General features: G+C 44.0%; 1 protein-coding gene across 1 annotated transcript in view; it reads right to left on the reverse strand.

Moving 5' to 3' along the window:
* Positions 1 to 23,034, reverse strand: part of LOC123752714 (keratin-associated protein 9-1-like) — a 35,780-nt gene that overhangs the window by 10,338 nt on the left and 2,408 nt on the right. The window contains exon 2 of the mRNA XM_069332141.1: positions 9,487 to 10,481. Coding sequence (XP_069188242.1) covers positions 9,487 to 10,481 — 995 coding nt within the window. The remainder of the gene's footprint in view (positions 1 to 9,486; positions 10,482 to 23,034) is intronic.

The raw sequence follows: 23,034 nt of genomic DNA on the forward strand, positions 1-23,034 counted from the left end.
AAATTCCTGTTTCATTTTCCTCCGTGGTCTGACATTGTCACATTCTTAATCACGTGTTTATTTTCGTGATATACACACAGATATATATATATATATATAATATATATATATATATATATATATATATATATATATATATATATATATATATATATATATATAAATATATAAATATATATAAATGTGACCATGGAGTCATAGCCCATAAAATGAGATCAATAGGAATAACGAATGAAGTGAGGCGTTGGATTTGTCTATTTTCCGTCAAACAGAATCCAAAGAGTAACAGTCAAATTACAGTCAAGTCCAAGTGCAGTGAAAAGCTGTGTACCGCAGGGCACAGTCCTTGCACCACTGCTTTTTCTCCTTCTCGTATCAGTTATAGACAAAAATACTAGTCATCCTTTGTGATACTTCGTGTCATCCTTTGTGATACTTCGTGTCATCCTTTGTGATACTTCGTGTCATCCTTTGTGATACTTCGTGTCATCCTTTGTGATACTTCGTGTCATCCTTTGTGATACTTCGTGTCATCCTTTGTGATACTTCGTGTCATCCTTTGTGATACTTCGTGTCATCCTTTGTGATACTTCGTGTCATCCTTTGCAGATGGTACAAAAATCAGCATGAAACTTACCTGTGTGGAAGACACTGACAAACTACCAGCCGGTATTAATAAATTCTTCGATTGGGCAACGGAAAATAATACGATGTTTAACGGTGATAAGTTCCAGGGGCCAGATTCACGAAAGTACTTACGCAAGCACTTACGAACGTGTACATCTTTCCTCAATCTTTGACGGCTTTAGTTACATTTATTAAACAGTTTACAAGCATGAAAACTTGCCAATCAACTGTTGTTATTGTTATAAACAGCCTCCTGGTGCTTCGGAGCTCATTAACTGTTTAATAATTGGAAACAAAGCCGCCAAAGATTGAGAAAAGATGTACAGGTTCGTAAGTGTTTGCGTAAGTGCTTTCGTGAATCTGGCCCCAGGTAGTTAAGTATGGTGCAAACGAGGAACTTAAACGAAACACAGGACACAATCAGACACAATCACAGAAGGAAAGCAACATGTAAAAGATCTGGGAATTATGATGTGTGACGACCAGACATTTAGTGAACTAAACCGAGCAAATATGGCGGCAGCCAGGAAAATGATAGGATGGATTATGAGAACGTTCAAATCCAGAGAATCCGAAGCAGTGTTAATACTATTTAAATCTAATTTAAATTGAATGCTGTGCCGTGTTGAGTACTCGCTTCCCCTGTCGTAGCTGGCGAGATTTCTAAAATATATACAATACTTGGGACGCCGGTGTATGTCGAATCCTCTAACGCTTGCAGGTTTATGAGAAGCTTGCGGCGATGTGAATGACCAGGTGCCGACTGGAAACTAGCGGTTGGAAGTAATAGCAAGCTAAGACGCAAGTTTTACGTCTTTTTAGTTTCAGACACAAGCATCTCTTAAAGATGGGCAGAGATGTGGGCAGAGATTACTTGCTGGAGAGACCATGATAGGAGGGCCAGTTCTCATCTGCACTTCGATGTGAGAACATAATAGGAGGGCCAGTTCTTATCTGCACTTCGATGTGAGAAGGCGACGAGCTTATCAACAGGTGTTACAAGCCATGGTAACATCTCTCGAACTGGTAGACACATCGTCCCACTGGAGTGGGCTGAGATGTGGGGGTAGCATGTGTGTAACTTGTGAGTAGGCATCATGGGGTAGCATGTGTTCTCCTATGTGGTAACCAACAATGGTCCAGTAATTTGAGAAAAACCAGGTTGATGTCCGGAGACTAGGGTTGTTGTCAGGACCGCTGGGGAGGCCAATTAAGTGGTTGGAGTAATTAGGACACCGGGTGGGATGGGAGGCTACGTGTAAATATGAGAATATATATAACACACAGTTATAGTATGTTATATTCTTGAGTAGTAGTGTTTAGTGTTTAACTACTACTCAGTTTAGTGTTTAGCCACCCTATATGGAGACCAAGGATGGATATATATATATATATATATATATATATATATATATATATATATATATATATATATATATATATATATATATATATATATTATATATATATATATATATATATAATGTATGTGTAAGCTGGTCAAAATTGCATTTCACCTTTATAAATGCACATTAATGACACTGTAAAAGACACCTCGAACAATGTTTAGGACAGGCGTAAATCTGTGTATATATGTATTTATGCATTTGAGTTATATTAGCATTTTAATGGCACTACAATCACCTGTGGTAGATTGTTCCATAAATCGCTGAACTATACGCTTAACAGCTCTCTAACTCTGTCTTTGGACGACATACGAAACTGTACATATGTTGGTTAGCACTGTAAATATTTGGCCACGTCTGTGGTAGAAAAACAAAATGTTGGCCTCAGTGGCGACTAGTTCGTGTTCCAATATTAAATGATATATATAGTGTAACATATGAATGATATAATGAAAGACAGTTACAACAACGGTCTGATCATCCAGGCTGTTAGACGATTATAGGGTGGTCCCCAGGTGTAAGCGGGCGCCCCAATAATGGGGATAGATGGGTAGTATGGAATCCGTATTGTGCGAAGTATCCTCGGACTACTTTTCCGGATTAGTATGAGTACTGGGTGGTGGTGGTGTAGATTCAGCTACTGGGAACTGGGAAAAAAGTTCCATGTAGCACGGGCTATGGCGAGCCCATAGTGGCCTTTACCTGGCACAGGAGAGCCAGAAACACACGAGGTGACTGTGTTTATGTTGTGCTCTGGGGTGCTCAGGGAACCCTTGATTTTATTCTTGTATTTATTTGTGTAATTTCATTATAAATAAAAAATAATCAAAGTTAGACGCAGCTGATCGCTGCTTCACGTAGGACTTACAGCCGGGGGAATAATACAATTTTTGGCTTCATCGTCAGGAGAAGAATCTGAAATCTAGCTCCACGAAGTCAAAATCTTTTAATAATATTCTTCTAAACACTCCTGGTGAGGCAATTGGGCATGTATATAGAGTGGACGTCTCCTGGAGCCGACACCCATTTTCGGCAATAAAGCCATACTTATAGCACTATCTTCCCCGGTTTCCTTTTATGCTTGAGCCACTTAAAACTGCTTACACTCGCTTACACTCGCTTACACTCGCTGTTGAGGGTAGCGAGGCGTGCTCTGCCCTCCAGGGGGCAGGGCCCCCGCTTGCTGGATTTGGAGATCATTTCTTCCAGCAGTTGGGCACTGATGGTCGGTGGTTAGTGTATGGGTGGCTGGGGTGGGACACACACACACACACACACACACACACACACACACACACACACACACACACACACACACACACACACACACACACACACACACACACACACACACGCACACACACACACACGCACACACACACACACACACACACACACACACACACACACACACACACACACGCACACGCACGCGCGCGAAGAATCTAGCGTTGCAAAAACAATGAATCCCAAAATAACGTAAATCTCAGTAGTGTTGAGCAGTTATATTTCAAATATTCGCGGGTGAGCAACCAAGTGTGTTTACACCTCAGACAACCAAGTGTGTTTACACCCCAGACAACCAAGTGTGTTTACACCTCAGACAACCAAGTGTGTTTACACCCCAGACAACCAAGTGTGTTTACACCTCAGACAACCAAGTGTGTTTACACCCCAGACAACCACGTGTGTTTACACCTCAGACAACCATCTGTGTTTACACCCCAGACAACCAAGTGTGTTTACACCCCAGACAACCAAGTGTGTTTACACCCCAGACAACCAAGTGTGTTTACACCTCAGACAACCAAGTGTGTTTACACCTCAGACAACCAAGTGTGTTTACACCTCAAACAACCAAGTGTGTTTACACCCCAGACAACCATCTGTGTTTACACTTCAGACAACCAAGTGTGTTTACACAGACAACCACGACAAAACTGCCACGAGGCGTCAGTAATCCAGAGTACCTCTTATGCGGGGAAAAGAAAGTTGACAATAGGATTGAAGAAAGTAAGAAAAGTGAAAATTAAAGATTACAAGTGCTGAAAATGTGTGTGTGTGTGTGTGTGTACGTATTCACCTAGTTGTACTCACTTAGTTGTGCTTGCGGGAGTTGATATTTGTCTCTTTGACAGTTGAGAGGCGGGACCAATCAACTGATATACAGCTTCCTGAGCCTACTGGGCTCTATCATATCTACATTTGAAACTGTGTACTGAGTCAGCCTCCACCACATCATTTCCTAGTGCATTCCACCAGGAAGTGTGGAATGTCGTATACTCCATGTGTGTGTATATATATATATATATGTGTGTGTGTATGTGTGTGTAGGGGGGGAGGGGGACAGGTAATTTAAGATTATATATTCATATATTACGAGCATATATGCATGCCGTGTCGTGCACCATGGGTCTGCTTAGCGGCGTGCTGGCAACAGTGTGCTGGGAGCAGGTGGGTGGGGACACCAGGAAAATACCAGCGGTGGCTGACTGCCAAGACTGGCATCAGCTTCCAGGTATCAGGCTTCGAACCCCCTCCCTCCCTCCCTCGCGCTGAGTGCCTCTTCGTGGAATGCAGTCACCAGTCTTAATATCTCGATGGCAACACACACTTAAAAGATGCATACATCAAGAAGTATACATAAGGGAGCGTGACGCCAGAGGAGCGTGACGCCAGAGGAGCGTGACGCCACAGGAGCGTGACGCCACAGGAGCGTGACCCCAGAGGAGCGTGACCCCAGAGGAGCGTGACGCCACAGGAGCGTGACGCCACAGGAGCGTGACGCCACAGGAGCGTGACGCCACAGGAGCACATCGACAAGATAAGGTTGGTACCATACACGAAATTGGGTCTTACGTCCTGGGCTCACAATCGAGGGACCCCGAGTTCAATCCCCGGGGACAAATGGTTTGCCATGTTTTCTTTCGCCTGATGCCTCTGTTCACCTATCGTTAAGACTAGTACCTGGGAGTTGATCCAGGGGAACATTTCGATAAGCCTAAGTACAAAGTTCATTTTCACTACAATGATAATTAAATATCTTGGTAGCCTTCGTATCGCTATTCACAACGTACGTAAGACTCGCCCTAGATTATGCAGCACAAATAAAAGTAGGAGAGAAGTGGAATGCAATAAGTATTGTCCAGGAACTGTGGGGTAGTGGGTCGGCCGAGCGGACAGCACACTGGACTTGTGATCCTGTGGTCCTGGGTTCGATCCCAGGCGCCGGCGAGAAACAATGGGCAGAGTTTCTTTCACCCTATGCCCCTGTTACCTAGCAGTAAAATAGGTACCTGGGTATTAGTCAGCTGTCACGGGCTGCTTCCTGGGGGTAGAGGCCTGGTCGAGGACCGGGCCGCGGGGACACTAAAGCCCCGAAATCATCTCAAGATAACCTCTTAAGATAGTGGGACAAGGGTGGAGGAGGCTTGAGACACCTGTGAGTGACCGTCAGCATCTACGAGATGGTACAAGAACTTGACCAACTACGCGCCACTTATGCTACTTTAAGCGAACACTAGGGAAACCCAGGTTCTGAAGCAACCGCATCAGGCTTGGGTTACCCGTGTGTATGGAAAATATTCTGACAGCTTCCTCAAGAGCTGGCATCAGCTTCCAGGTATCAGGCTTCGAACCCCCCTCCCTCCCTCGCGCTGAGTGCCTCTTCGTGGAATGCAGTCACCAGTCTTAATATCTCGATGGCCCCTCTGGCGTCACGCTCCTCTGGCGTCACTCTCCTGTGGCGTCACGCTCCTGTGGCGTCACTCTCCTGTGGCGTCACGCTCCTCTGGCGTCACCTTCCTGTGGCGTCACGCTCCTGTGGCGTCACCTTCCTGTGGCGTCACGCTCCTCTGGCGTCACTCTCCTGTGGCGTCACTCTCCTGTGGCGTCACCTTCCTGTGGCATCACGCTCCTGTGGCGTCAGCATTGTGAATTAATGACCTGTGGATCACTGTCAGCGTCACAGCAGACCACCAGTGACACTGGATCTTGATCTATCACTACAACAACTAGTAGCAGACGAGTCATAAGCACTCACCCACCGCCTGAGTAATACTCATATGAGCAATACAGGGTCAGCATGAGTTACTGAGTAAATCAATGAGTTATACGATGAGCCAGTCCAGGCTAATGCTATTCATACTTTTAAAAGAAAATGTCGTAAAAAAAGACTAGTCTAGTGTCATCTAAGTACATTAGATGACACTAGAAAAGGCGGGGGGGGGGGCCAGGAGCTAATGCTCGAGCCGTCTTGAACCACCCTCATTAAGAACATCAACAGCCCCCCCACCAGAGCTAATCACAGGGCAAATAAATACGAGGATCTTCCTCTAGTGAGCCACAGTGCCTGGCACTCACTGGGGGGAGGGGGGGGCCAGGGGAGGCCAGCCTCGTGCCTCCCTTCGTGGAAGTGCCAGTGACGTCACACAGACTCCCACACTGCCCATCTCAACACGGGTCAAGGAGGTGCTTGGCCCAGCCTGGGAGGAGAGGTGGATGCTGCCCCGTGTATGTTGTTCTTATTGTTGTCATTTATTGAGGGTCTCAGAGGCCCTTAGACTCTAAATTAGAGGTACTCTAATTTTCTTTAGAGTACAGAAGAATTACTTTTAAGAGAGTCTAAAAGAAATTCTTTATTGGGGAATCCTTAATTAAGGACCTCGGAGAATCGATTTTGAGAGCCCAGAGAAGTAATTTTAAGAGACCAGGTGAGACTAGTCTTTAAGAGTACAGCAGGTAGTCATTTAGAGAAGTTAGAAGTCTTTTTTTTTATGTCTAAAGTGCCTGGACCATGGTGAAATATTTACCACTTGCGAGGACTCGCTGCGAGGACCTGACGTGGTGATGTGTTAACCACACCCTCCACACCAGTAATGATCTCCTCCCTCTAAGTGATGTGTTAACCACACCCTCCACACCAGTAATGATCTCCTCCCTCTTAAGTTATGAACCAGATATTGAGCATTCTACCGGGGCTCGAACTCACCACCCGGAGAAGAAGCATTATATGGAGCTCCATGTTACAATTCCTCTTATGGAGTTGATAAGTCAACCACGCAGTAACATCAACACATCATCACTACACTACGTAGTAACTAATGACTTCTCCTGCTTGACTTCTCCAAGCAGAAGTCAATTGTTTACGTACAAACGTCACTAGGAGATTACAATTACCGGCATTACACCAAAAATAACGGAGTCTTAAGCAAATTTTATCAATAAAATCAGGCGGCATTAACAAGAGCCTTATTAAATTCACGATGGTAAAATACGTGAAAATAAAACGCTTGTTTCCGACGAATAAGAGTTGATCCTAAAGCGCCAATTCACGGCCGAGATAGGCTATTTACCCCCCTAAATTAGCAGGGAAATTGGACATAAAGTAGTTTGAGACAGGCAGGTGAGGCTATACCCCGGTCAGAGAGAGGTTGTTAGTGGAGCAAAATGGCCGCCCCACAACTTCCGGTAGCTTCAAAGGGTTGATCCAATAAGCGTTTCAAAACTTGGAAGAGGTCGGCGTTGAGGTTAATTATGAACTTTGCGCGGGGAATTAATGGTAGACTTGAGGAGTATCTGTTCTCCTGCCTGTGGTTGGTGGAGGGTAGCCTCCCGCTCTTTCCTCCCTCCCTCTCTCCCTCTCTATCTCCCTCTCTCCCTCTCCCTCCAACCCCAACCTTCCCTCCCTATCTCCTTCCCCAGTCCTCCCTTTCCTCCTTCCTTGTAACGTGATGACAATGGCAACAAATCAAATGGAATATGAATGAATATAATTAAAAAAATTATAATTTACATTCGCTTGAAAAGTTAAGAGTTCGCTGAGACAAGTTTGAAATATTAAAAATGAATGAAAGAATTTATGAACGATACATAATTAGGATCATAAATATGCTACCGCAAAAAAAAACAGGAAATGGCTACAAATGGAATAGGTTTGATTCAGGAAAGACTTTCATAAAACATTAATATGTTAATAGGATGGTAGATTTATGATACAAATTACTTGGTGGTATAAAAGACATATATATATATATATATATATATATATATATATATATATATATATATATATATATATATATATATATATATATATATATATATATATATATATGTTAAATATGACCGAAAAAGTAAGATTAATTAATAATTCTAACACGAATTTTCTCAATATTTCTTATGTTTCTTTTTACTGTTGATGGTAATTGAAAAATCAAGTCTCCAAAATTCATTTTTATTTCTAGTCTGACGCGACGCTTGAACGCGTTTCGTAATAACTTATTACATTTTCAAAGACTTTAGTTTACACACACACAACTGTAACCTGAAAACACTAAACAGAGTTTTACTTAATGCTAACATTGAACAGCTTGTCTTATATACTCGCATTTGGGTGAGGTGATATGTTGCAACAGTTTTGGATGAGGTAAACAAACTTTTGACCAACACAAGACAGAACACGGAACAATAGGTATCAATTGGATAAATGAGCGGGAAGAATGGAAGTAACTGCAAAAGGCCTATTGGCCCATACTTCCTCTTGATGCTTCTATATTGGTACGGGGTCTTGAAGTGGGTAGAATATAGTTGTGCATTAATTGGCTGTTGATTGCTGGTGTTGACTTTTTGATGTGTAGTGCCTCGCTGATGTCAAGCCGCCTGCTATCGCTGTATCTATCGATGATTTCTGTGTTGTTTAAGACTTCTCTGGTGGTGGTCTGGTTGTGGGAAGAGATTATACGTTCCTTAATGAAGCCCTGTTGCTTATTTATGCATTGTTAATCGCCTGGAAAGAGATGTTGTTGTCTTGTCTATATACTGAGTTCTTTGGGGCTTACAGTTCCCAAGTGGGCATTTGAAGGCATAGACGACGTTGGTCTCCTTTAAGGCGTTCTGCTTTGTGTCTGGAGAGTTTTTCATGAGTAGGTTGGCCGTTTTTTTGGTTTTATAGTAAATCGTCAATTTTATCTTCTGATTTTTGTCTATAGGGATAACGTTCCTATCAACGATAGGAACGTTTATATATATATATATATATATATATATATATATATATATATATATATATATATATATATATATATATATATATATATATATAAACTAGGATATAAACTATCCTAGTTTATATCCTAGTTGGGTGGATATAAACACGGGTGGATCTAAGTAAGAACTACTTTGTATGTTTCAAAATGTCTTCTGCAGTTTCCGTTGTTCATGTCTTTTTTTTCGTATGATAAAAACATGCGAGACAGAGATAGATAGACAGGCATCTGGCCTGCGGGGCGCGCCGTCGAGAGGTGAGGGACGGGTGGCAGAGAGACAGACAGACAGACGGGTGCAGGACACAGCACGCTGTTATCTGGAGGTTGGCGGTGGTGGCCCTGGCACCACCAATGATACACTCTGATCACTATGCTACCGGATATCGACCCCAGTTACCATCACTGACTGGGGAATTCATGCGACGACCTGCCACACGACGCCCTGCCACACGACGCCCTGCCACACGACGACCTGCCACACGACGACCTGCCACACGACGCCCTGCCACACGACGCCCTGCCACACGACGACCTGCCACACGACGACCTATCACACGACGACCCGCCACACGACGACCTGCCACACGACGACCTGCCACACGACGCCCTGCCACACGACGACCTGCCACACGACGCCCTGCCACACGACGCCCTGCCACACGACGACCTGCCACACGACGACCTGCCACACGACGACCTATCACACGACGACCCGCCACACGACGACCTGCCACACGACGCCCTGCCACACGACGCCCTGCCACACGACGACCTGCCACACGACGACCTGCCACACGACGACCTATCACACGACGACCCGCCACACGACGACCTGCCACACGACGACCTGCCACACGACGACCTGCCACACGACGCCCTGCCACACGACGACCTGCCACACGGCGACCTGCCACACGACGCCCTGCCACACGACGACCTGCCACACGACGACCTGCCACACGACGACCTGCCACACGACGACCTGCCACACGACGACCTGTCACACGACGACCTGCCACACGACGACCTGCCACACGACGACCTGTCACACGACGACCTGCCACACGACGACCTGTCACACGACGACCTGCCACACGACGACCTGCCACACGACGACCTGCCACACGACGACCCGCCACACGACGCCCCGCCACACGACGACCTACCACACGACGACCTGCCACACGACGCCCCGCCACACGACGACCTGCCACACGACGACCCGCCACACGACGACCTGCCACACGACGACCTGCCACACGACGACCCGCCACACGACGCCCCGCCACACGACGACCTGCCACACGACGACCCGCCACACGACGACCTGCCACACGACGACCTGCCACACGACGCCCTGCCACACGACGACCTGCCACACGACGACCCGCCACACGACGACCTGCCACACCACAGATATCGGAATAATATAAAACAATATCATTACATTAAAGTTCCTTGAAATGCGGGGCTGAGGAGCTAAGGTCCGACTGTGCCAACACACGGAGGGGAGGGGGTGAACAACTACACAAGCGCCCACAAAAGGAGTACCATACCCCGCCGATGTTCCTAACTAAGAAAATGGGATCTTTTATGCAGTGGTTCCCGCGGGAATGTCCCGCCCCGTGAATTGGTCTCATTCGTGCATTAATGAAAGTTCGATTTTCGAGGGGGAAGGAATGAGTGGTAAAAAGTAATTGAGTATTTTTTAATTAAAATGGTCTGTTTTCTTTCAAAAATAAAAAAAAAAACAGAGTTTTTGCCCCATACTTCTACATCCTATCTCTCCCTTCCCCCCCCCCCAAGCACACACACAGAGAGGTCTGTGTGTGTGTGTTGGGGGATATCTCTCTCTCTCTCTCTCTCTCTCTCTCTCTCTCTCTCTCTCTCTCTCTCTCTCTCTCTCTCTCTCTCTCTCTCTCTCTCACCAGTCAACAGTTACCGGAGCTGGGAGCCAGGACACGAATCACTTGTGTTATCTTCCCTTTTTGGGGTGGATAACACAGCTTCCGTTCGTTGTTATCCTCCTCTTCGTCTTCTCTACTACTACTTTATCCCTCTCCCTTACTCTGCCCTACCTCTCCTGTTCTTATTTATCCCATGCATGCCTAGCCTGCCTCTGCCTCTCTCTCTCTCTCTCTCTCTCTCTCTCTCTCTCTCTCTCTCTCTCTCTCTCTCTCTCTCTCTCTCTCTCTCTCTCTCTCTCTCTCTCTCTCTCTCTCGTCCAGACACCCTCTGGGCTCATGGCATTACTGGTGAGTGTTGTATATTTAAATTGGAACATTAACTATGCAACCTAAACTGTCGTAGGCTTAAATAAAGTATCCTTGTCCTAATAGACGCCATCTTAGGCCTAATTTAGCACATATGCATGCTATACTAGGTCTAGGAAAGCTTAGGTTTGTGTGTTTCCTTCTTTTCTCTCGTGCCCTCTACAAAATTAACAGTATAAAAAGTTATATTTTGGGGTATAAGAGTTCATTTGTTTACGTTGGACCAAAAACTGCTTTAAGTACTCTCATTTTGGGTGACAGTTTGTACGTGTCACTATGGACTGGTCGGTAAAACACTCTTTAACAGGTTGACGTTCGATCCTCAATATTTCTATCTATCTATCTATCTATCTATCTATCTATCTATCTATCTATCTATCTATCTATCTATCTAAGCTCCTCTATCCCAGCTTCGGTCCTATCCTTCCCTGTGATATATACTCACACAGTCTCTAAGCTAAGCAGTTTACATTTGCGGTGAGCTGGTTTCACAATCTGATTGGCTTATGCATAATACCCCTCCCCCCCCACCCCACCCCCCACCCTCCAGTGGGCGCCTCAGACGCCCGTACAAACCCATTGTGCACACTTCTGGGCTAATGGGTAGGTCGTCTAACTGAAAACTGTATCTCGCACCTGTCACCATCAACACATTGCGCAGCATCTGTAACACCGACTACGTGATGGGTGCCTGTGGCGTAGTGGTTACCACACTTCGCTTCGCAGATAATAGAACTTAGGTTCGAATCCTTGGAGAGAGGCGAGACGATTTGCGTACCGTTACTGTGCCCCTTCAACCTCGTTCTGACAGTTCCTGCCACGGCGCTGGAAGCAACCGTATTGGCGTTTGCCTTTCCATTGGAGACTCGGCGCCGTGGAGAGAGGGGGACCTGCTGCATGGGTAACAGCTTCTCCTCCATATCAACCTACCCTGGCTTTGAGCCCTGGAGAGGCCACTCCTGACCGACAACCAGAGCGCAACTCCATCGTCTCCTAAGACTCATGGATGACTACTAGTACTATTACTACTACTTCTACTACTACTGTGCACTTAACAGTAACTGTGGACCAAGATATAAATTAAATGTCGGATTGTGTTCTGGGGTTCACGACCAAGGACCACATCCACTCCAAACATCTACCACTTACGGGCTATTCATGCCCGTGCCACCTCTTGTGGTGGATTAATCTTCGTCAATCAATCGTGTTCTAGGGGAGAACTTTGCAAACAGAAGCTTGAAGACAGTTCCGCCTCCTACCCAACCACTTGGATTTAATCGGTAAAACGACGGCCTCGCTTTCGGTAAGTCGGCGTTCGACCTCCGACGGTATAAGTGGTTGGGCACTGTACCTTCCCTCTATGCTATCCGAGATCCTTGACCTCGTACCCCCTCCCGGCTGTAACCCGTTCTCCTAATAGAACGTCGCATTTTGACGTATACGACTCGCGAAAGTGACATACTGTCCCGTTTTCTGTTTTGAGGGTCGTTTGGTAGGTTAGAAGAAGAGTACTTTAGTACGACTTTTTTTGACGATGGGAAAATCTTAGCAGGACGGCCTGGCTACCTTTCCAGTCGTATTGGCCTATGGTTTTCTCCTCATAATTACCTTACGTTACAAGCCCTTGTATCCCGAGTGAGAATGGACGAACGGGTGAGATTCACCCCCTTCACGAACGCCTAAGATCCGACTGCACGAGGAAGCTAGATCCGGCTCTACCAGAACGGGACTTAGAGAGTAAATAACGCAGGTTGACAGCTGGGCGGAGCACTTGTGCAAGGCTCCGTGAGTCTCTGGACAACTATAGTGTTCATCATGAACATCGTGGGGGACACGATGTTGATGTTCACGACGGATGTATGTTCACGACGCGTGAACATCCAGATGTGCCTATAACTTGTCGGTGTATATATATACTTAAAGTTTACTTTAGTCTTGGACTAATTTGAGACTAAAGTATACTTACTGGTTGGTCAGAAAGCAATTGTGGTGGTCTCAAATCCTCCAGAGGTTTATGGGCCTTAAGCCCAATGCCACACTAAGACCAACACATCATCATTGGCCTACAGGTAAGTCCAAACGGGGGGGGGGTAAATGTAAATATTATAACAAAGTGGTAACTTTGCACTGGACGGGTGAGCGTGGAGTTCTCAAGTCCACTTTGGTGTGTTCGGTGTGGTGGTGGTTGGAGGGGGGGGGGGCTGAGGGGAGCTCCACTGCCTCCTTCCATTATCGTGACGCCAGGCCTCGCTCGGCGCCAATTTTTAAATGGCCAGACGTCAAGGAGCCCTCCCGGATGTTGGACCAGGTGGCGTGGGTCCATTTTGGACCAGCTGGCCTGGGTCCATGTTGGACCAGCTGGCCTGGGTCCATGTTGGACCAGCTGGCCTGGGTCCATGTTGGACCAGCTGGCCTGGGTCCATGTTGGACCAGCTGGCCTGGGTCCATGTTGGACCAGCTGGCCTGGGTCCATGTTGGACCAGCTGGCCTGGGTCCATGTTGGACCAGCTGGCCTGGGTCCATGTTGGACCAGCTGGCCTGGGTCCATGTTGGACCAGGTGACGTGGGTCCATGTTGGACCAGCTGACGTGGGTCCATTATTTTCCTGCCAATATTATTTAAAGATATTCCACAATCATTAAAAATCAATGAATATATATATATATATATATATATATATATATATATATATATATATATATATATATATATATATATATATATGTCGTACCTAGTAGCCAGAACGCACTTCTCAGCCTACTATGCAAGGCCCGATTTGCCTAATAAGCCAAGTTTTCCTGAATTAATATATTTTCTCTAATTTTTTTCTTATGAAATGATAAAGCTACCCATTTCTTTATGTATGAGGTCAATTTTTTTTTATTGGAGCTAAAATTAACGTAGATATATGACCGAACCTAACCAACCCTACCTAACCTAACCTATCTTTATAGGTTAGGTTAGGTAGCCGAAAAAGTTAGGTTAGGTTAGGTAGGTTAGGTAGTCGAAAAACAATTAATTCATGAAAACTTGGCTTATTAGGCAAATCAGGCCTTGCATAGTAGGCTGAGAAGTGCGTTCTGGCTACTAGGTACGACATATATATATATATATATATATATATATATATATATATATATATATATAAATTGCGATTTGTATTTTATATTACTGCACATAATCTTTGTAAATGTACATTAATAACACAATGTAAAAGACACATCGATTACTTTATGTAGGGCAGACGTAACTCTGTGTATCTATCTGTCTATATATTTATGTCTGTAGGTTAGATTAGCATTTTAAAATGCTAAGCTAACCTACATACGTAAATACATAGATACACAGATTTACGTATGCCCTACATAAAGTGTTCGATGTGTCTTTTACATAGTGTCATTAATGTGCATTTACAAAGGTGAAATGTAATTCTGATCAGCTTCCATATATACTTTATACACATACATATACATACACACACACACACACACACACACACACACACACACACACACACACATGACTGGACCAAAGAGCCAGAGCTCAACCCCCGCAAACACAACTAGGTGAGTACACACACACATATACGTTCATTATACATATATATATATATACACACACACATGCATTCGCATACATTTGTCTCTTTTACTCTGACAGGGTGAGATAGGTGATAGAGAAACTAGTGTGCAATTAAGCACTTAATCACTGAAGGTGATTAGAGAGAGAGGTTTATGATATTGAAGATAGTATTAGTTAAGTCTGTGTTTATCTTCACTTGTGGTACACGGCGCGGGGTGTCCCAGCGTGAGGGGACTCTATAAGGTGGGTTATGGTGAGAGGATAGAGTTTTTTTTTAGGATAGAGTGGGAGGGCGGCAGAAAGAGTAGGCGGGAGGAGGATGGGAGGATAGAGAGCGGGGCGCGAGCAGCTTGCGGAGAACCAATGTTTACCTCCGGGGTCTCTAATGGGTCGCTCTGATTGGTCAAATATTAGATCAGGGCTGAAGATGCTCTTCACAGTGTCGCCAGCTCCGGTTTACTATGGTAAACTACAGTTATTGGATACGGGAGGATCATTCAGGTTTACTTTGATTTGTTATGTGTTAAACTAATGACCCCTCAAGACCGTGTTAGCTATGTGTCCAATTGGAGGCTATAAAAGGTTGTTAATGGCTTACTGCATTTATAAGTCATTGCCCATGATTAAGGGGTTAGTCAGAGGCGATAATCAGGTCTTCAGATTGTGTCACGTTGACTAGCTTGATCATCAATGATCAGATGAATGACTCCATCAATCTGTTGAGGATTTTCTGAAAATAAAGGGGATTTTCTTTTCATTTAGTAAACAGTCCATGACAGTCCAGTCAATCAACTCTCAGACTGTCCCTGGCTGTCAGTCAACTCTCAGACTGTCCCTAGCTGTCAATCAACTCTCAGACAATCCCTGTCAGCCAGTTAACTCTCAGACAGTCAGGTATTTCAGGACGCCTCAGAAATAGCAAGATATTTCTGAGGGATTCACTCACACACCAGTCAGTGGTAGACAAGCATCTTGCAAGCAATCCTGGAAGCCAGTTACCCCCCTCTCTCCCCACTTCCAGACAGCCAATCATCATCCAGACAACCAATCATCATCCAGACAGTCGCAGATAGCCAGTCACCGTCTAGACATTGGTCCCAAACAGCCAATCAGAAGCAGGGTAACAAGCGGGTAGGGATACGGGCCAGCCAAGTTGGACTTGATTAACTGTCATGGCGGCGGTGAGCGACGCTGACACCCGCCACTCAGAGTGATGTCTCTGATGGGGTGTTGATGGGTGTAGCCTTGTGTAGGGGTGTAGCCTTGTGTAGGGGTGTTGATGGGTGTAGCCTTGTGTAGGGGTGTTGATGGGTGTAGCCTTGTGTAGGGGTGTTGATGGGTGTAGCCTTGTGTAGGGGTGTTGATGGGTGTAGCCTTGTGTAGGGGTGTTGATGGGTGTAGCCTTGTGTAGGGGTGTTGATGGGTGTAGCCTTGTGTAGGGGTGTTGATGGGTGTAGCCTTGTGTAGGGGTGTTGATGGGTGTAGCCTTGTGTAGGGGTGTTGATGGGTGTAGCCTTGTTTCCTACACTTAAGAACACTTTAAATTGATCGTTTTCTTGTCGTTGGGAACCTTAGAAGGACGGGCTGTCTGTAATTGCCTTCCATAAGGTGTAGATGCCTCCTGGTCGCCTTTCTCCCTTTCCCATCTTCATTAGCTTACACTTGCTGGGGATTGAATACCAGCAACCATTTGCTTGCTCACTTCTGGAGTTTGTCAAGGTCATCCTGTAACCTGTTGCAGTCATCCTCGGGTTTGATGCCTCCCTTGCTTTGGCTCATCTGCAAACATTGTAACGTACGAGCTCACTCTCTCCGGTAGATCTTTCACATATATTAGGAACAGCAGCGGTCCAAGGACTGAGCCTTGTGGGACCCACTGTTTATAGTCCTCCAGCTTGAAGCCTCCTCTCTGACTGTGATGATTTGTTTCCTGTCGTTCAGTTACTACCAGCCGGCGTCTTCTACGCCAGTCTACCATGAGGAACTGGTTCTTGACACTCTAGGAAAATACAGCCTACTCTGCCTTCTTTTTCCTATTTTATTTTTGTAATCCTGTCATTAAACTCAGTCACGTTTGTCAGGTAGAGCTTTTCTTTTCTAAATCCATGGTGACCTTTTGTCACAATGTCGGTCTTCTCCAGAGACCTCAAGAGACCTCAGAGACCAGACTTCTCCATCAGTCTCAACCTGCTTACTCTCTCAAGCACTTTACTTGGAATATTTGTTAATGATAGGAATCATTAATTTAATGCCTCGTGTCTGCCCCCTGTTTTGAGCACTGGGACTGTGTTTGCCATTTTCCAGACTTCTTTGAGCTTTCCTGTCTCAAGTATTTTATTGCACATTTTTTATAATGGTTTAGAAAGTATTTCTGAAGTAAATTTTAGATAATGGTTTAGAAAGTATTTCTGAAGTAAATTTTAGAAAATGGGTTAGAAAGTATTTCTGAAGTAAATTTTAGAAAATGGGTTAGAAAGTATTTCTGCACTCTCCTTCAGCAGTCATGGTGAGATTAAATTTGGTCACCATTGATTTTATTGCATCTAGTTGCTCTAGGTATTTTTTTGTTATCTTTTCTACAGTGGCTAAAATGTCATCCATTCGGCCTTTCATTCTTAATCCTTGGTATCAGTGCTGGTAAAGTGCTCATGGAATCTTTTGTTGAGTTCCTCACATACCTCATTATCTTTTTCTGTGAGAATATTCCCGTGTCTCCTCAATCTGAGGATATGGTCTTTCACTGTTGTTTTTCTCCCTATATGGCTATAGAATATTTTTGGTTGGGTCTGAGCTTGTGTAGCAATGTCATCATCAAGGGACCTCTCAGCTTCTCTCCTGACTCTGGTGTAATTAGTTCTGGTTCTCTCTGACGCATCTCTATTGTCCTCCGTTCCTAATTATCTGTACTTTTTATTTTTTTTTTTTTGTCTTTTAGCTTCCCTACATTGTTTATTGAGCCAGTCATTTACTTTACTTTTTAACACCTTCTTGAGAGGTAAGAACTGTTCCGTTGAATCGGCACCTTTCCCAGCAATGAATTCCATCATCTCATTTGCTGCCTTCTCTTCCACTACTCTTTCCCGTTGGATTTCCCGCAGACAGTCCCTCATCTTACTATAGTCTCTATACTTACTATAATCTCTCATCTGCTTCAACAGGTGTATTTGTGTAACCAACACCTTCAGTGTACCATAATGCTCAGGTTGCTATAATAGCGCCTGGAGGCATCTCATTTTTTTTACTAACTCATACGCACTAACTCATATTTTGTTCCAATATCTGCCTCATTTTAAGAGGACACCGGGACTAGTCTTGCTACTGGGTCCTCTCCTCTTACTCTTGCTGGGGTCTGGGATGTGATGCTATCTTGAGGTTATCTTGAGAAGATTTCGGGGCTTTTTTACTGTCCCCGCGGCCCGGTCCTCGACCAGGCCTCCACCCCCAGGAAGCAGCCCGTGACAGCTGACTAATACCCAGGTACCTATTTTAATGCTAGGTAACAGGGGCGTAGGGTGAAAGAAACTCTGCCCATTGTTTCTCGCCGGCGCGTGGGATCGAACCCAGGACCACAGGATCACAAGTCCAGCGTGCTGTCCGCTCGGCCGACCGGCTCCCCTTTATGAAGTCTTTGTCAGTCGTGTCTACTAGTTTTGTTCTCCATGTTTTGTCACGCGTCCGTGGGAGTCCTTATTTATCCACTCTATTTCCCTATGGTTAAAATCGCCGAGTATTGGAATTTTTGGCTCTTGCTCAGCTTTCCAGTGTGAGGTGGAAATATTGCCGGAACAACCGTGGACATTTTCAAGAGGAAACTAGATTTATTCCTCCAAGGAGTGCCGGACCAACCGGGCTGTGGTGGGTATGTGGGCCTGCGGGCCGCTCCAAGCAACAGCCTGGTGGACCAAACTCTCACAAGTCAAGCCTGGCCTCGGGCCGGGCTTGGGGAGTAGAAGAACTCCCAGAACCCCATCAACCAGGTATCAACCAGGTGATTTTTTTCCATTTCTTAGGCAATTCTTGGTACCCTTATCATATTCTTCCCGAGGCTTTTTTAATGTTTGGTGGTAGTGATGGTGGTGGTGGTGGTTTGGGTGATTGTGGTAGAGGTTGTGGTGGTGGTGGTGGCGTAGGGGGCGGGAGTGGAGGAGCCATATAAGGAAGGGCAATGCTTCTGGGTCAGTGAGTCACTTGGTAATGGTAACAAAAAAAAATTACATGCAGAGAATATTGTCTCAAATGACACAGCAAGCATCCCGCCGCCTTTCATCCTCCCCTCAGTATGTTATACACACACACACACACACACACACACACACACACACACACACACACACACACACACACACACACACACACACACACACACACACACACACAGGGGCCTCGTAGGGGCCCTCGTAGCCTGGTGGATAGCGCGCAGGACTCGTAATTCTGTAGCGCGGGTTCGATTCCCGCACGAGGCAGAGACAAATGGGCAAAGTTTCTTTCACCCCTGAATGCCCCTGTTACCTAGCAGTAAATAGGTACCTGGGAGTTAGTCAGCTGTCACGGGCAGCTTCCTGGTGTGTGTGTGTGTGGTGTGGGAAAAAAAAAAAAAAAAAAAGTAAACAGTTGATTGACAGTTGAGAGGCGGGCCGAAAGAGCAAAGCTCAACCCCCGCAAAAACACAACTAGTAAACACACACACACACACACACACAGTGAACACACACAACAGTGAAGGAACAGGTGATGAAACTTAGGGTGGGCGAAGACAGGTACACAGAGAATGATAAAGAGGTGTGTGAAGAACTCAACAAAAAGTTCCAGGAGGTCTTTACAATAGAACAGGGAGATGTCGCGGCGCTAGAAGAGGTGGCAGCAAACCAGGTGACCTTGGATAGGTTCGAAATTACAAGAGATGAGGTCAAGAAGCACCTATTGGAGCTGGATGTGAGAAAAGCTGTTGGGCCGGATGGAATCTCGCCATGGGTATTGAAAGAGTGTGCAGGAGCACTTTGCCTACCACTCTCCATAGTGTATAGTAGGTCACTGGAAACGGGAGACCTACCAGAAATATGGAAGACTGCTAATGTAGTACCAATATACAAAAAGGGTGACAGACAAGAGGCACTGAACTACAGGCCAGTGTCCTTAACTTGTATACCATGCAAGGTGATGGAGAAGATTGTGAGAAAAAACCTAGTAACACATCTGGAGAGAAGAGACTTCGTGACAACCCATCAACATGGGTTCAGGGAGGGTAAATCTTGCCTTACAGGATTGATAGAATTCTACGATCAGGTGACAAAGATTAAACAAGAAAGAGAAGGGTGGGCGGACTGCATTTTTTTGGACTGTCGGAAAGCCTTTGACACAGTACCCCATAAAAGGTTGATGCATAAGCTAGAGAAACAGGCAGGAGTAACTGGTAGGGCGCTCCAGTGGATAAGGGAGTACCTAAACAATAGGAAGCAGAGAGTTACAGTGAGGGGTGAGGCCTCAGACTGGCGTGAAGTCACCAGTGGAGTCCCACAGGGCTCTGTACTTGGACCTATCCTGTTTCTGATATACGTAAATGATCTCCCAGAGGGTATAGACTCATTCCTCTCAATGTTTGCTGACGACGCCAAAATTATGAGAAGGATTAAGACAGAGGAGGACAGCTTGAGGCTTCAAGAAGACCTGGACAAGCTGCAAGAATGGTCGAACAAATGGCTGTTAGAGTTTAATCCAAGCAAATGTAATGTAATGGAGATAGGGGTAGGAAGCAGGAGACCAGATACAAGGTATCACTTGGGAGATGAAATACTTCAAGAGTCCGAGAGAGAGAAAGACCTGGGGGTTGATATCACACCAGACCTGTCCCCTGATGCTCATATCAAGAGGATAACAGCAGCAGCATATGCCAGGTTGGCTAACATAAGAACGGCCTTTAGAAACTTGTGTAAGGAATCTTATATATACATTCTCAGAACATTATATATACAGAATCTCAGAACATTATATACCACATATGTCAGACCAATCCTGGAGTATGCGGCACCAGCATGGAGTCCATATCTAGTCAAGCATAAGACTAAAATGGAAAAGGTTCAAAGGCTTGCCACCAGACTAGTACCCGAGCTGAGAGGTATGAGCTACGAGGAGAGACTACGGGAATTAAACCTCACTTCGTTGGAAGACAGAAGAGTTAGGGGGGACATGATCACCACATTCAAGATCCTCAAGGGAATTGACAGGGTTGGTAAAGACAGGCTGTTTAACACAAGGGGCACACGCACTAGGGGACACAGGTGGAAACTGAGTGCCCAAATGAGCCACAGAGATATTAGAAAGAACTTTTTTAGTGTCAGAGTGGTTGACAAATGGAATGCATAAGGAAGTGATGTGGTGGAGGCTGACTCCATACACAGTTTCAAGTGTAGATATGATAGAGCCCAATAGGCTCAGGAACCTGTACACCTGTTGATTGACAGTTGAGAGGCGGGACCAAAGAGCCAAAGCTCAACCCCCGCAAGCACAACTAGGTGAGTACAACTAGGTGAGTACACACATTAAACTTATATATATATGTATGTATATATATATATATATATATATATATATATATATATATATATATATATATATATATATGTATGTATATATATATATATTTATATATATATATATATATATATATATATATATATATATATATATATATATATATATATATATATATATATATATATATATATGACTGGAGACCGTTCAGGTTTGTTTGCATATACAGTATATATATATATATATATATATATATATATATATATATATATATATATATGTCGTACCTAGTAGCCAGAACTCACTTCTCAGCCTACTATTCAAGGCCCGATTTGCCTAATAAGCCAAGTTTTCCTGAATTAATATATTTACTATAATTTTTTTCTTATGAAATGATAAAGCAACCCTTTTCTCTATGTATGAGGTCAATTTTTTTTTATTGGAGTTAAAATTAACGTAGATATATGACCGAACCTAACCAACCCTACCTAACCTAACCTAACCTATATTTATAGGTAAGGTTAGGTTAGGTAGCCAAAAAAAGCTAGGTTAGGTTAGGTTAGGTAGGTTAGGTAGACGAAAAAACATTAATTCATGAAAACTTGGCTTATTAGGCAAATCGGGCCTTGAATAGTAGGCTGAGAAGTGCGTTCTGGCTATTAGGTACGACATATATATATATATATATATATATATATATATATATATATATATATATATATATTAGTATATTTTGGTAGCAGTCTTTCCTGTAGACATATATTATTAAATATGACCGAAAAAGTAAGATTAATAAATCTAACACAAATTTTCTCTTTCTTATGTTTCTTTTCATTGTTGATGGTAATTGAAAAATCAATTCTCCAAAATTCATTCTTATTTCTAGTCTGACGCGACACTTAAACGCGTTTCGTAATAATATATATATAATATATATATATATATATATATATATATATATATATATATATATATATATATATATATATATATATATATATATATATATATATATATATATATATATGTCGTACCTATTAGCCAGAATGCACTTCTGAGCCTACTATGCGAGGCCCGATTTGCCTAATAAGTCAAGTTTTCCTGAATTAATATATTTTCTCTATTTTTTTTCTTATGAAATGATAAAGCTACCCATTTCATTATGTATGAGGTCAATTTTTTGTTATTGGAATTAAAACTAACGTAGATATATGACCGAACCTAACCAACCCTACCTAACCTAACCTAACCTATCTCTATAGGTTAGGTTCGATTAGGTAACCGAAAAAGTTAGGTTAGGTTAGGTTAGGTAGGTTAGGTAGTCGAAAAATATTTAGTTCATGAAAACTTGGCTTATTAGGCAAATCGGGCCTTGCATAGTAGGCAGAGAAGTGCGTTCTGGCTACTAGGTACGACATATATATATATATATATATATATATATATATATATATATATATATATATATATATATATATATATATATATATATATATATATATATATATATGCAAACAAGCCTGAATGGTCCCCAGGACTATATGCTATATTCTGGGGTGTGAGTTTTCAGTC

Source organism: Procambarus clarkii, chromosome 27 (genome assembly GCF_040958095.1).
Source record: "Procambarus clarkii isolate CNS0578487 chromosome 27, FALCON_Pclarkii_2.0, whole genome shotgun sequence".
NCBI lineage: Eukaryota > Metazoa > Arthropoda > Malacostraca > Decapoda > Cambaridae > Procambarus > Procambarus clarkii.